Source organism: Thamnophis elegans, chromosome 3 (assembly GCF_009769535.1).
Source record: "Thamnophis elegans isolate rThaEle1 chromosome 3, rThaEle1.pri, whole genome shotgun sequence".
Taxonomy (NCBI): Eukaryota; Metazoa; Chordata; class Lepidosauria; order Squamata; family Colubridae; genus Thamnophis; species Thamnophis elegans.
Window position 1 is genome coordinate 121,705,269 of NC_045543.1, and position 13,755 is coordinate 121,719,023.

The 13,755-nt window shown below is 37.1% G+C and overlaps 1 protein-coding gene across 1 annotated transcript in view; it reads right to left on the reverse strand.

The window, feature by feature from the left end:
* The window catches only part of MAP3K1 (mitogen-activated protein kinase kinase kinase 1), a 77,110-nt gene that overhangs the window by 11,968 nt on the left and 51,387 nt on the right, over positions 1-13,755 (reverse strand). The window contains exons 10-15 of the mRNA XM_032213160.1: positions 13,462-13,749; positions 11,499-11,620; positions 10,870-10,961; positions 8,953-9,142; positions 7,504-8,758; positions 5,013-5,165 (exon numbers count right to left, since the gene is read on the reverse strand). Coding sequence (XP_032069051.1) covers positions 5,013-5,165; positions 7,504-8,758; positions 8,953-9,142; positions 10,870-10,961; positions 11,499-11,620; positions 13,462-13,749 — 2,100 coding nt within the window. The remainder of the gene's footprint in view (positions 1-5,012; positions 5,166-7,503; positions 8,759-8,952; positions 9,143-10,869; positions 10,962-11,498; positions 11,621-13,461; positions 13,750-13,755) is intronic.

Genomic DNA, 13,755 nt, shown 5'->3' on the forward strand with positions numbered 1-13,755 from the left:
GATGATTACTGGATGTACTTAGCCGGGTTTATCTTCCTGCAGACCGCTCCTTAACAAAATAAACTCTTTTTCTTTGGAAATAGAGGGGAGCGAAGCGCTGCTTACTTGTTTATTTATTATGGCACCCAGATCAAAGAAGCGTCTTGCTACAAATGTGTCTAAAGAATTTAAAGAATCTTTTTTGGAAACACAGCCTTTGTCTCCTACGCCCTCTACTGGAGAAGTTTTAACACAGGAATATCTCTTTAAAATACTTAATACCTTTAAGCAAGAAATTAAGGAATTTGTATTGCAACTTTATGATGATCTAAAATCTAAAGTTAATCAAATGAAGGTGAATACGTTTGCAGCCGTGTCTGCCCTGTCAGATTACTCTGCTGAAATAGAGAACAAATTGGAAAGTCTGGAGAAGGCTAATTTTAACTTGACCACCAATATTCAAATTTTACAAGAAAAAATTAAAAATAACGAAGAACAGCTTATGATGCTAAATTTTGATAGGAAGGCATTTTCAATAAGAGTCAGAGGATTCCGTGAAAAGGAGCAAGAGAATTTGAAACAGACCTTTGCTGAAGCCTTCAGCCATGCGCTGGGAAGCCCGGGATTTAACTTTGATGGGCAGATTCGGAAAATCTATCGCCAGAACTCATTGATAGAGGAACAGCGACAGCTCCCGAGGGACATAATTATACATTTCTCTACAAAAGAATCTAGAAACGCGATTGTGCAAAAGTTTCATAATAACAGTCTCCGAGTTGATGACCAGGACGTGATTGTCTTCAAAGATATACCTTTCCAGATGTTGAAAGCAAGAAGGGACTACACTTTTTTAACTAAAGAGCTTAGGAGTCAACAGATTCGATACAGATGGGAGGCCCCTGCCGGCATCACGGTTACATTTGAGAATCAAAGATTTCGTCTTAATTCTGTTTCGGAGGCTCAAGATTTCTATTGTAGGATTCTGAAGGCGGGACTTCCTGACGCGCTTGGAAGAGAGGAGAGACAAGCGGAAGGAGAAAGCAAACGGCTGGCCATGCGGCTGCAAGATGGAGGGGGTAGCCCCTCCTCCCTCGGAGAGGCAGAAGAACGCAGATCGAGAATTTAGATACTTCAAAAGACTTCCTAAAGTTGAGGACTGAATGGGGGTTTGAGACCTCTCTCCGGTAGAAAAAGTGGACTAATTTTTATCAGAAGGGAAAGCTGGGTGAAACTACTTTGAGCTAGATTCTAAAGTAACGTTAGCATAAATTTGATAGTGGTTAAAAGAATGCGGAATGATTTATGTTGTTTAAACTTTGTTAGATGGGACTATTTTAAAATAGAAGGTTAACTGACTCTTGCCGAAAGTATTATTTGAATATGATCCATGCTATTTAACTTTTATTTGAAGGGAAAGTTGGTTGTAATAGTTCTGAGTTATTTTTCAAATAAACGCTAGTATAAATTTGATAGTGGTAAATATTAGACAAGCAAGAGATGAGGGTAAAATGCATGTGAAATGAACTACGTTCTTTGAGGTAAATACCAGACAAGCAAGGGAAGAGGGCAAAATTTACGTTGTTTAAAGCTTATTAGAACAGGAAGCCGCTTGGGATTATCTTAAGATAACTGTAAAAAGAATGTGGAATGATTTATGTTGTTTAAACTTTGTTAGAAGCGACTACCTTAAAATAGAAGGTTAACTGACTCTTGCTGAAAGTATTATTGGAATATGTGGAATGATTCATGCTACAAATCGCTCTGAGTTATATCTTAAACAAATGGTAGTATAAATTTGATAGTGGTAAATATCAGACAAGTGGGGGATGAGGGTAAAATACATGTGGAATGAACTAAGTTATTTAAATCCTATTAGAAGGGGAAGTCGGTTGGAATTATCTTAAGATAGAAATTGATTCCTGTGTAAGGTAATATCTGATCTACGCTGCTTAACCTTACTAAGAAGGGGAAATCTGGTTAGATTATTTTGAATTATTGTTTGAAAAAGGGGTAAAGAAAGATCATTTACGTTGTTTAAATTTTACTAGAAGGGAAAGTTTGATTACTTGTCTGTAAAGTTATATTTGAATATATGGCATGATCCACGCTGCTTAAATCTTATTGGAAGGGATCATGAGGTTTAGGAAGGGAACGGGAGAGCCTACAGAAGGTCGGGGTAAATAGCAAAGAAGTAAGAGATGAGAATAAAACATAGATAGAATGATTTATACTATTTAAGCATAGATAAAGATGGGGGGCTGAGATCAACACAAAGAGTGGTTTCTTTTTTTTTCTTTTTTCTCTTTTCTCTTTTCCCTTTTTTTTTTCCTTTTTTTTTTTTCTTTCTCTGCTTTTCTTTTTTTTTTTTTTTTGATATATTACTTTTATTTTTTAATCCATATGTATACAAGATATTTTAGATAGAAGGTAGTGCCAGGTGTGGGCCCTGGGAAGTCGGGAGGATTAGGGATGGGGATTGTGGGGGGTGGGGTGGGGGGGTGTTAACATAGTTTTAAGTCTACTGCTATTGCTATTTTAACAAGAACAAGAATGTATTTATATACGGTGGTTCTTTTTTTTTAATTATTATTATTATTTTTTCCTTGGTTCATTTTACTTTTATCAGATCAAACAACACTCGAATAAAGGCATACACCAAGGAGGGAGGTAGAGGGAAGGAAGAGGGAGGAGTAAGGAAGGAGTAAGGGGAATGTAAGGAGTAAGGGGAATGTAAGGAGGGTGTCTGGGGAGTAAGGGGAGAAGGAAGGTTTGAGGGGAAAGGGAAGTAGGAGGGGAGTGTTAGAGGGAGAAAGGAAAGTTGGAGGGGGTAGATGGGGTGTATGGAGGATGCAAGGGTTAGGTGGGGTTGTGAATGATGAGTTGTGTTTCCTTTTTACTTGTTCGTTTTCCCTTTTTCTTTTTTTTTCTTTTTTTTCTTTTCTTATAGTAAATACCCTGTATATAAATGATTGCAAATGGAATGTGAAAATTGAATAAAATATTTTGAAAAAAAAAAAAAAAAAAAAAAAAAAAGGAGGAAGTTTTTTCTTCTTTTCTGACTGCGTTCTTGTGTTCTGTGATGCATGCATTTATTCTCCTATTAGTTTTTCCAATGTATGTGGCTGAGCAGATTTTGCATGCTATTTCATAGACTCCTTGGTTTTCTAGCTGGATCTTGTCTTTGGGTTTTTTTAAGATGTTGGCTATTTTTTGGTCAGTGCCGAAGGCTGTCTTGATATTGTGTTTTTGGAGAATTTTGCTGATTTTATCTGTGGTGCCTTTGATGTAAGGTACCAGGGCGATGCCGTTGTCCTGTTCTGTCTCTTGGTTCTTGTGGGGTGTCTCCTTTTGGATTAGGTTGGTAATTGTGTTTCTTTGGAATCCGTTGGAAATTAATACGTTTGTGAGAGTGTGTAATTCAGTTTTCAGGTGGTGTCTTTGTCGGCTAGGCGTTTGGTTCTGGAGATGAGGGTCTTGGCTATGGAATTGATCCGTGCAGGGTGGTGATGGGATTGTGCGTTTAAGTAGCGGTTGGTGTGTGTTTTTTTCTGGTAGATGATGTGTCCTAGAGAGCCATTGGGTTTTTTGTAGATTAGGACGTCCAGAAAGGGAAGTTGGTTGTTAGCTTCTATTTCTATAGTAAATTGTATTTTGGGGTGTAGGCTGTTGAGATGTGTTCAGCCAACCTCCCAGGATGTTGCAGCACAAGACTCAGGATATCACTACACTAGAGCTCAGGATGTCATCACACAGCCCATTACCCAGGTCACTACAACACAAAAGACTAATGGGCACACAGCTAGTACCTCAGCCACACAGGATGTTATGAAACAGCCAACTAATCTGCATACATCAACTCCATCAACTAATCAAGATGTAACAACATAGCCAACCAACCCACTTACAGCAACAAAGCCAGCACTCCACACACCCCCACCAATATTTATAGAAAGACGATCATGCTTTTCTCGCACAAGCACGAAGCAGAAGGCACCAGCCTGGAGATGGCGAGTGGGACCTCATCGAAACGCCGCCAAGATACTCTCAATCTTACACGGGAAAAGAGCCAAATACAACAAGACCAGCATACCTACACCCGTGAAAATCTACGAAAACATATACCCACACACTGAATACCTGCTATTTTTGCTGCTATTATAAATATTTTATTGTGACAAAATTCAAATAAATTGTATATACTTCTTTCCCTAGAGGAACTCCAAATAAGTCTTTACATACAGAGAAACATTCCATGTACAATACCTAGTTAAACCACTTCTTGGTGAATGTCATAAAAATTGTATATTGTGATATTGAAACAATGTGTGCATCCAATATGCAACGCATCCCATTTTAAAGTCATAAAAATTGTGATATTCAATTCAACAAGTGCTTCCAACAGACCAAAAAGATGACAGTATTAATCAATTCTACACCCTACTTTTGGTCCCCCCGCCCCAATTTGCAGCAAATAGTTCATGAAATACAATTTATATAATTGTGGGGGTGGGGGTGTAGCAGCAGTCTTAATTTTGAGCATGGGCTGTAACTTTTTTTTTGAATGGTCATAACTTCAAACAGCCATTAAACAACTAGTCATTAAGCAAGGACTGTCTGTATTCTGGCATAATGCATCTCATGAGATGGTTCTATTAGTGAAGTAAAAACCAACAATTTGTAAAACAAGACAGAAATAAGTTGGCTTTTATTCAGTTCTTCTCAAAATCCAAAATTTTCTGGTCTTTCAGCTAATAGTTTCTAGCCTAATTTTTAATATTTAAACGCCTGAACAAAAAGAAAAGATACAATCCATGATATTAAAAGACCAAGGAGAAACTATACTATGCTATATTTTTTCATTAGAATGATTATTTTTAAAAAGAAATTTCACAAGGGAAAAATGATTGTTTAATGATAAAATGCCTGTCTCTCTCTATATATATATGTTTGTACCTGTTCTGCACATCTTAATGTTATTTTCCAAATATTAATTCAGCAAATGCTTTCAAAATATTCATGAACATCTTTTTTACCTGTTTCACCGCCATTAATGTCCCAGTGCCAACATCTTGAGCTTGATAGCAAGAAGAAAAAGCTCCAAGGCCTATCTGTTGACCTTTAAGCCATTCATTGTCTTCCCTGTAATGGTGCTTTGCTTTGGTATGCCCAGGCAGGGTTTCTGGTGTCTGCAAATTAAATAAAAGATATGATAATGTAATCCTTTGGAATTTAGGTGGGGAAAGGATGAATGTATTCATAAAACAAACATATGAAGCCTCTATTTAGAATACGCAAACAGCATAAGCATTTCTTTAAGCTCACAGGTTGTCCAATTGAGACCTGCCCCACCCAACAATTTAAAGAAAAAAATAACCAATTTATAGGATCTGTTTACAGAGTTTCTACATATATACTTACTTTTTTTAAAACCTGCCCCATTCCCAAATGACTATGGCAGGCACTCAAAGACAAATGATAAACAACAATACAAAACTTCAAGTACATTCATTATAATAGGCAGTACCATTCACTGTGGACAAAACCACACTGAAAAAGTTCTGAATTGTTTCTTTACAGAATAGCTATTGAATGTACATCTGGGAGAAGTGTTCCAAACAGTGGAGGCTGCCATGAAGGACTTCTAATTCACTGCCCCTTCCACCTGGGCGTATTTTCAGAAAGTGTAGGTCAGCAGTCCCCAACCTTTCTAGTTTGGCGGCCTGGCACGGCGGAGGGCAGGAGGAATGTAAGTGGCAGGCGCCCATGTACACACAGTTCCATTTGTTCAAGCAGCACGCCAGCCCTACACTCGCACAAATGGAGCTTCACCCGTGAGCGGAGGGAGCTTGGGCTCGCACACAAAGCTACACTTGCTTGAGCAGACAGGACTTTTGAACATGAGTGCAAGTGCCGTCCTTCTATGCAAGTGAAGCTTTGCATGTGAGTGCAAGTGCCCTTTGTTCACGCAAATGGAGTTGTGGGAGCCCAAGTGCCTGCCACATGCGCAAGTGGAGCTTCACACGGGCATGTTTGCCCATTTATCCCTTGGCCTGGTTTCAAATAGGCCACAGCCTGGTAGTGGGCTGTGGCCATGGGGTTTGGGACCCCTAGGTGACCAGGTTTGGGAGCCCTTGGTCTAGGTGACCAAACTGAACAGGCCTCACACACCACAACAACTGCCTTGCCGGCCCATTTCTTCTGCAGCCAGCAAAGCTTTCCTGAAGGCCTCTGAAACTGAGAACAGAGCTCCGGATCGGTCCAGAGTTCTTCAGGAAAGCCTTACAGCTACAGAAGTTTCTAAAAGCCTCTGACAGCGAAAAGGAGGCTGGGGGTGACACGTGTAAGTAAGGTGAGTCAGTGGACTACCCCCCCTCCCCTTAAGACCTGGAATCTGCATTCTATTAACCGGGGCAGGGTGCCTGGAAATGTCTAGAGTTCATAATAGCCAAGAAATTAAATGCTGCTTCACTGTAAAATGAACAAAATAGACATAAGATTCTCATTCTTGTTCCCCAAAATAAATCCCAGGTTTAGTGACTGAACTATTTAAGTAACCAAATTAATAGAGAATACATAAAACTTTGGTTATTACAATAGTAAGAGTGTGCAACACATTCTGCGCACAGAATACATGCTTGATTTCGGCTTGGCTTCAACTCAAACAAAAACACAAACATTTAGAACATTTTGGTCTATGTTCTGATTGAAATAGGGGTATAGATACATAAGAGCTGCAGCTGAGAGGAGATGATGCTGGGAAAATCAAGGAGCGGGATATGCTGCACTAGAACTGAGAAGTGAAGGCAGGGAAGAGAAGGAAAGATGTTGGCTAGGAGGCATGTTGACCAGTACTGAAGAGGACAGGGGCAGAGGGGGCAATATGCAGCTGCTTTGTCCTACTTCACCAAAATTCCTCCAGATTTTGTTTTGTTTTGAGGAACAATTAGAGTTGCTGAAAGCTAGGTGGCATATAAATTGGATATATTATGGTTGATCCAACAGTCAGCCAAATGTTTCATCTGCATTTGACTTTTTTGTCCACCTTCTCATGAAGGATCAATTTTAAATCTAATGTGATCTAATTTAATAAAAGAATATTATTAGGACTTATTGTTGGTTCAGCACATTAATTTATTTATTTAGAATTTTTACTGTGAATAATGTAGGAATAATATTTTATTCATAACAATTTATTACTATGAGTGCGTTAATTGCTTAGGATTGTTGCACATCATTGGGAGTGACTGTTGCACTTGATTGGAAATAAAAGAGTAAACAAATGAATAAATAAATAAATGTAAAAAAGGTATGTTCCCCCCCCCCCTTTTTTTGTGGTTTCTACTGTAGTGTCTCATGGCATTCTTTCAATAGTGATTTCCACAAAACCTTGCACTCACATTGTGATTACTCTATTACTACAAACAGGGCTATATCTAGAGACAAAATTGATTTATCTTCAAAATGCTATCAGAAATGGATCATGCAACAGTAACAGTAAGAAATAGCAAAACCCCAAATACTCACATCCTGTTGAATTATTATGATATCTTCACCATTTTCAACTTGAAGCTGAGGAACTGTTGGGAGAGCATCCTGAGACGCTGACATGGCCATGGCGATAGCTAAAGCTTCCTCTTCTTCAGCTTCCATCTTTTCCTTGCATTTCTGATTATGATTTACATCGTCTTTATATGTGTTATCATTTTCTGCACGCTCAGGAGACAAGACAGCCACTTCAGACTTGAACGTAACAGTTCCGTCACTGGCTGGAGCTTCAAGTAAGTCTTCCATACTAGAACTGAGTTCTGCATTAATATCCAGTTGGCTGTGCTTTTCTTCCACTGGGGTGAAAACAGTCTCTTCACTTGGTATAGCTGTACTAATACTATTATCGCACTGTGATACGTCATTTAAATTGAGTGACATGCTATTTTTGGAGGTTTCCCCCTGTTTATTCACATCACACGGCTTAGGTCGAGATGGCTTTGGCCTATGTATATGACTGAATGGCAGAGGCCTGGCCTGGGTAAAAACAGGGGAAAGCTTTTCCAATTCTTTTTGTTCAGCACAGTTTCTTTGAATCTGGAGAGAGAGCTTCCGCTGCATTTGAGGAGAAGCCGAAGGTATTTTACAGGGAACAAATCCCTGAGATCTGAGTTTAGCAATATCAGTTCCTGCAGGTGCAGACGGGGTAGAGGGGGAAGGCAAAATGGGGAATATGGTTTGGGAATGACAGGGTGAGAGAGAAGAGTTCAAGCATTGACCAGGGGATCTGCTCTTCGTTTGAATGGCTGGCTTTGGTTGTTCCATTGTTCCTGCCGTAACAGGAAGTCCCAATGAAATACCAGCCATCATGTCAGAAAAGTCCTCCGGCGTAGCAGTTCGCTTTTTACTATCTAGTCCTTTCCCACTTTTACTTGTTAACTGAATTGTGTTACTTGGAGTAGTATTCTCCGTCGTCTCTGGAGAGTTATCAGGAACTGAAGGCTGTGCAAATTCATGCCTGCATTCTCCAGAATGCATTTGCTCCATGCCTAACTGGATGGCTTCTGCAATTTCCATTTCGTCTGCTATAGCCATCAATCGCCGACGCATTCTTGTATGATGAATTGAGCTTGTCATGCTCAACATTTCTAACAGTTTTACAAATACTTGGGGTACTCTTGCAACCATTCTGGCAGCACTTAAAAATATTCTCCGGGACAATTTGCCCACCATCGAATGGGAATTGTCAATTGACCGCAGCGCAAAGCTCAGTAGAGATAACAGCTTTTCATACCTAAAAATGAACACAAAGCTGTTAATTTCCACTTATTTTTTTAAAAAAGACTAAAGACTAAAAGACTTTAAAAAAATAATAAATCAGCATTTCAGGAGAAAAGAAGACAGATTTTAACATAAGACTTTCTAAACCAGCTAGCCTTTTGATATTAAAGAACAACTTTTAAAAAGCAAGTTTTTCTAAATTATTACCTGTCAACAATAGCATCAGCTTGTAAGATATCTCCACTAACAATGTGGGGATAAAATTCACCAGGAAATTCTAACAGCAATCGATCTATAAGACAAAGACGTCCAAGTAATGCTTGCCAGTTGCTTGATTCAGATTGTGTCCCAAGGATGCAATTTAAGACAAAATCAATACCCCCAATGCCAATGGACCCTGTAAGAAAAGATTAAATAAAAAAATAATAATGGAATTACATTATTTGAGCTGGCAGTTGGTGTCTCTTATAAGCCACTTTCCTATATATAAAGTGGTTTTACCGAGTTTCAATTCCTGCTGTTGTGAACTAATTCTGAGTTTTTGAACTCATTGCTTTTTTTAAAAAAGTGTAATGAGCAGAATTCTCCTTCTCAATATAAAAGATATTGGATGTATTTGAATGTATCCATAACTGCCATTCCTTCTGTTGGAAACTTGCATATAGAGTTACTCATTGCATAATTATCTCAAAGTACAAATGCCATTATAAGGATTAATGCTATGATCCATCACATATTAAGAGAGGAAAACATTAAAAAGCTGTTCATTTGGTGTAGAATTCAATAAATGCAGACATAATCACTCAGAATTATCATTCTTTAATGATATCAAATTCCCCAATTATCACACCATCAAATTACATTGCTTTGTAATATATACTTTGTAAAATATACTTATTTTTCTTTCATTTTCTTACTCTTATTCAAAATTATTCTGCCTGTTTACTAAAATCTATTATTCTTTGAGCAGTATTCATTCCAACAAGATTTTATTTTCTCCATCATTTATTCTTTTTTATTATATTCAAAATCAGTTATTTATTTGTTATATTTTTAATCCCACTTTTTTCTGTTTCTCTCTCCTCCTGTTTTCTTACATAGCAACAAGTGATGAAGCAAGTAGGGTCAAAGTGAGTACTTCATGGCTATTGGCTAAGGATGGCTCTCCTTGTATTTTTTCCTGCACACTATCTATAGCCTATTACTTCTTCTATTGCAAACTAGTTTGTTATGTTTGCAATTATCAACATGCTATTTCCTAAGTTCTGTTATGCATAGATACAGAATGCTTCTTAAACATATTTCTCCTTTCCTCCCTTTAAAAGCAACTCTATTCTCTTTTACTTTTTCATCTTGATTTCTATCTATTCCTGCTATACATTCCTCTTTAGTGACAGCAATGTACCCTATGTTTTATTTAATTTCTTAATATAACTTGCAAATATTTGAGCCATTCAAATATGAATCTCTATTACATTGAGTGTCAACTTGTAAAGTGTTGCCATGACTATTATCAGGTTGGCGTTCGAGGGAGGATTCCATGCATACCTTCGGCCAGAGTTGGATCTCATATTTCTACAACCTAGTTTGTGAATATGATCTATGATGCATGACAGAAGGGAGGGGATAGAGGAGTAAAGTTCAAACGCAATTAAGCAGAAGCAGTTTTGAGTTTTAACTCAAACAGAATGTTGATCCTAATAAATGAATGGATTTCTTTTGAACTTTGTCTCGAGGCTCGTAAATTAATTAGGTCATTTTCTGGGAATTTAAATTGAGATTTTTAACAAACAGCATTTTGAAGAATTAAAATAGCCAAGTCTTTAGTCTTTAATTAATATAAAAATTATGACTAGCCCTTATTAACAGGTTTTCAAATTCCAATTTAAAATATCTATAACATTCCCCTCATTTTATGTTAATATCAAAAGCCTAAATTTGATTTAGGTGGAAAGAAATAATACAGCTGTAAAAATATCACACCACCAAATTAAACTGCCGAATTGATTTTATGTGTTGAAATAAATTGCAGTTTGAAACAGATTTGGCAGTTTCTAATTTGGTGCCATTAACTGCTATACTATATTTGTAATGTTGCTTAAGTAAGAGAAACATGAAATTTACCAGACTTAAGTATTTCTCGACCAATTGCCAACTCTCCTGCTTGACCTTTACACATCTCCATCAATGTTGAAACCGAAAGTTGACTTGTGCGGCTGTAAAAAGAAGAAAGGCTCTATTTTTTAAGATAAAAGGATGAATAATTATTAGAGCTTACTGAATACATTATAAGTAAGTGTCACTGTTCTCTTAACAAAGTAATTCATTTTGTTAAGATCCATAAGACTGCTGAACAATCACACCAGAGTGTGTCAGGATTGCAGTCAGTCATTAAACAAAGCAGTTGCGTGACATCTCACTTAATGACTCTCTTGCTCAACAATGGTGATTCCGTCCCAGTTGTGATCATACGTAAACTTTCTAATCCTGGTTTATTGGTATTTATTAGTAGTAATGCCTACATAAAAATTTAACGTAATATATCAGCACTGTATTAGGTAATACATTACCTCTTTCTAGTTTTTTTTCCTAACAGTTTTCACTTTTTCAGCACAATTATGCATTCATAAAAGAACTGCATGCAAATCCACCAATGGCTAAATTCCCCTTAAATTTGTCCCTGTACTATAAAACTAATACAGACAATTTTGAAGACAGTAATCTAAAATATTTAAATAGATTAAAGCTTATACCTGTTGGGATCTGCACATTTCACCAATATGGTTTCTACAACTGGTTTCAAAAGCTGTTGCAGTTTTGTCCTCTCTGTTAGGCTATGGCAGGGAGTATATACCAGCATGGCTCTTAATGTTTTCTAAAAAAGAAAAAGAAAAAGAAAGAAAGAAAGAAAGAAAGAAAGAAAGAAAGAAAGAAAGAAAGATTTAAAAAAAACACTACTTCTTAAAACCTGCATACATTTCTGCAACCGAAAGATGAAGACAAAATACACCAACCTTACAAACAACATTTTATACACAAATTGCTTCTGCCTACAAATTTGTCAATTGTAAAATAACACCTCTCTGTCATTTAGCATTTGCTCCTTTTTCTGAGATTCCAAACAAATATTGACATTATCTGCTCAACCAAAGGGAATAGCTTAAGGCAAAGTTACAAGAGTCCATGAGGAAATGACAAAACCAATTATTAGCTTTCAGACTTTTTAGAGAAATCTGCTCCCAAATGGATAAACTATATTCAAGAACTGAATAACATTTAAAGTAAAAAAGAAGTAGTGACATGTATCTTTCAGATATACATGCAGCTTTATATTGAGAATCAACTTATTTAAGGAACTGGTTTCAGCAATATTGCACAGTGGGAGTACTTCAAATATTGTACTAGGAATTTGAAAATAGAAAAGCTGGTGCCACTGTGAGTTTTTGATGATTATAGTAGCAATTCTTATTTAGTGTTTCATATAAAAAGCAAAACAATAAACATGCAAAAATATCACAGGACGTCTCAAGTCACTCTACAAATACAGTATATAAAAGTTGGAATGGAAATTATTCAAAATATTGCATGACTTTCAGCAGTTGTCTGAATCTTGCCATAAAGAATAAATAATTAGAAAAAAATAAATTTTCTGAGGATCAGACCTCTTTCCATTCTAGGAGGACAGGTAGAAAATATTCTAAACAAGCTGCTCAAGAAATTGTCAAAGTAACAAATAATGATGTTTATTTTCTATATTGCCTTATAAAGAAACTTTTCATAACCAGATATCAAGTGCAGCTGATGTCCTAAGTGCAATATTAACTGTTTTTTTCTGCCCATAAAAAAAGGAAATATTTTAGGCTTAAAATGATTCTAACATTAAAATTGTTTATCATTATTACAAATTTAGCATTATAGCATCAAAGCTTTGATGTATGGACCCTGGATTCTAGATCTATCTTGCTGTAAAATTATTTAAAGTAGAAAAAAAATGAACAGAATACAGAATCTGATGGAACAAACTCTGGAATTCTGTTGTACTATCTATGGGCCTATTTGTCATCTGCACCAAAAGGCAGAGTTTAACCTATCTTATTATCTGAGAGAAATGGGGTGCGATGGCTCAGGGGTTAAGATGCTGAGTTTGTCAGCTGGAAAGCTGATAGCCCAGTTTGAGACTCAACGCTGTGTGACAGGGTGAACTTCCATTACTTGCTCCAGCTCCTGCCTATCTAGCACTTCAAAAGCATGCAAGTGCAAGTAGATAAATAGGTACCACTTTGATAGGAAGACAACAGTGTTCTTTGCACATGGCATATAGTCATGCTGGCCACATGATCACTGAAATATCTTAGGACAATGCTGGTTCCCTCAGCTAAGAAACAGATGAGAGCACGCGCGCACACACACACACACACACACACACATGGACTTGGGCACAACTGGAAAGGGAAACCTTTCCCTTTATTATCTGAGAAAACTTACCCTAAGCCTCAAGTTAAATATTCTAGAATAACTTGATTTGTCTGAAAATATATACATTTGAGAACTGAGAATAGAAAAGGGCATATTTCTAGAATTACTATGAATTGCTTTTAACTATTTGTTTGGACAGTCTCTATCTCAAGTAAAGAATCTATATCTCAAATATGCTGTCCTATTTCTAAATTCTGGTATGGCTTAGAAAGGAAGGTTAGAAAAGAATAGGTTACTTACTAAAGCAGCAACATACACTTTGTAGACAGGGTCAGCACAAACCATAGAAAGTACACTGCAGCAGGATTCCACAACAACATCTCCTGAGATATTTGTCTGGGATGACCCATTAGCTGCCCCTAGATTTCCAGGACTTGTGTTTCCACTGCTGCTTCCAGAATTTCCAGTGCTTTCACCATTAGCCAATAATAGAGCACCACTAACATCATGGGAGAGACGTCGAAGGGCCATTTCACGTATATTCCAGTTTCGAGAAAACAGGCAACCTACTAATTCCATTCCAAATACCTAAAA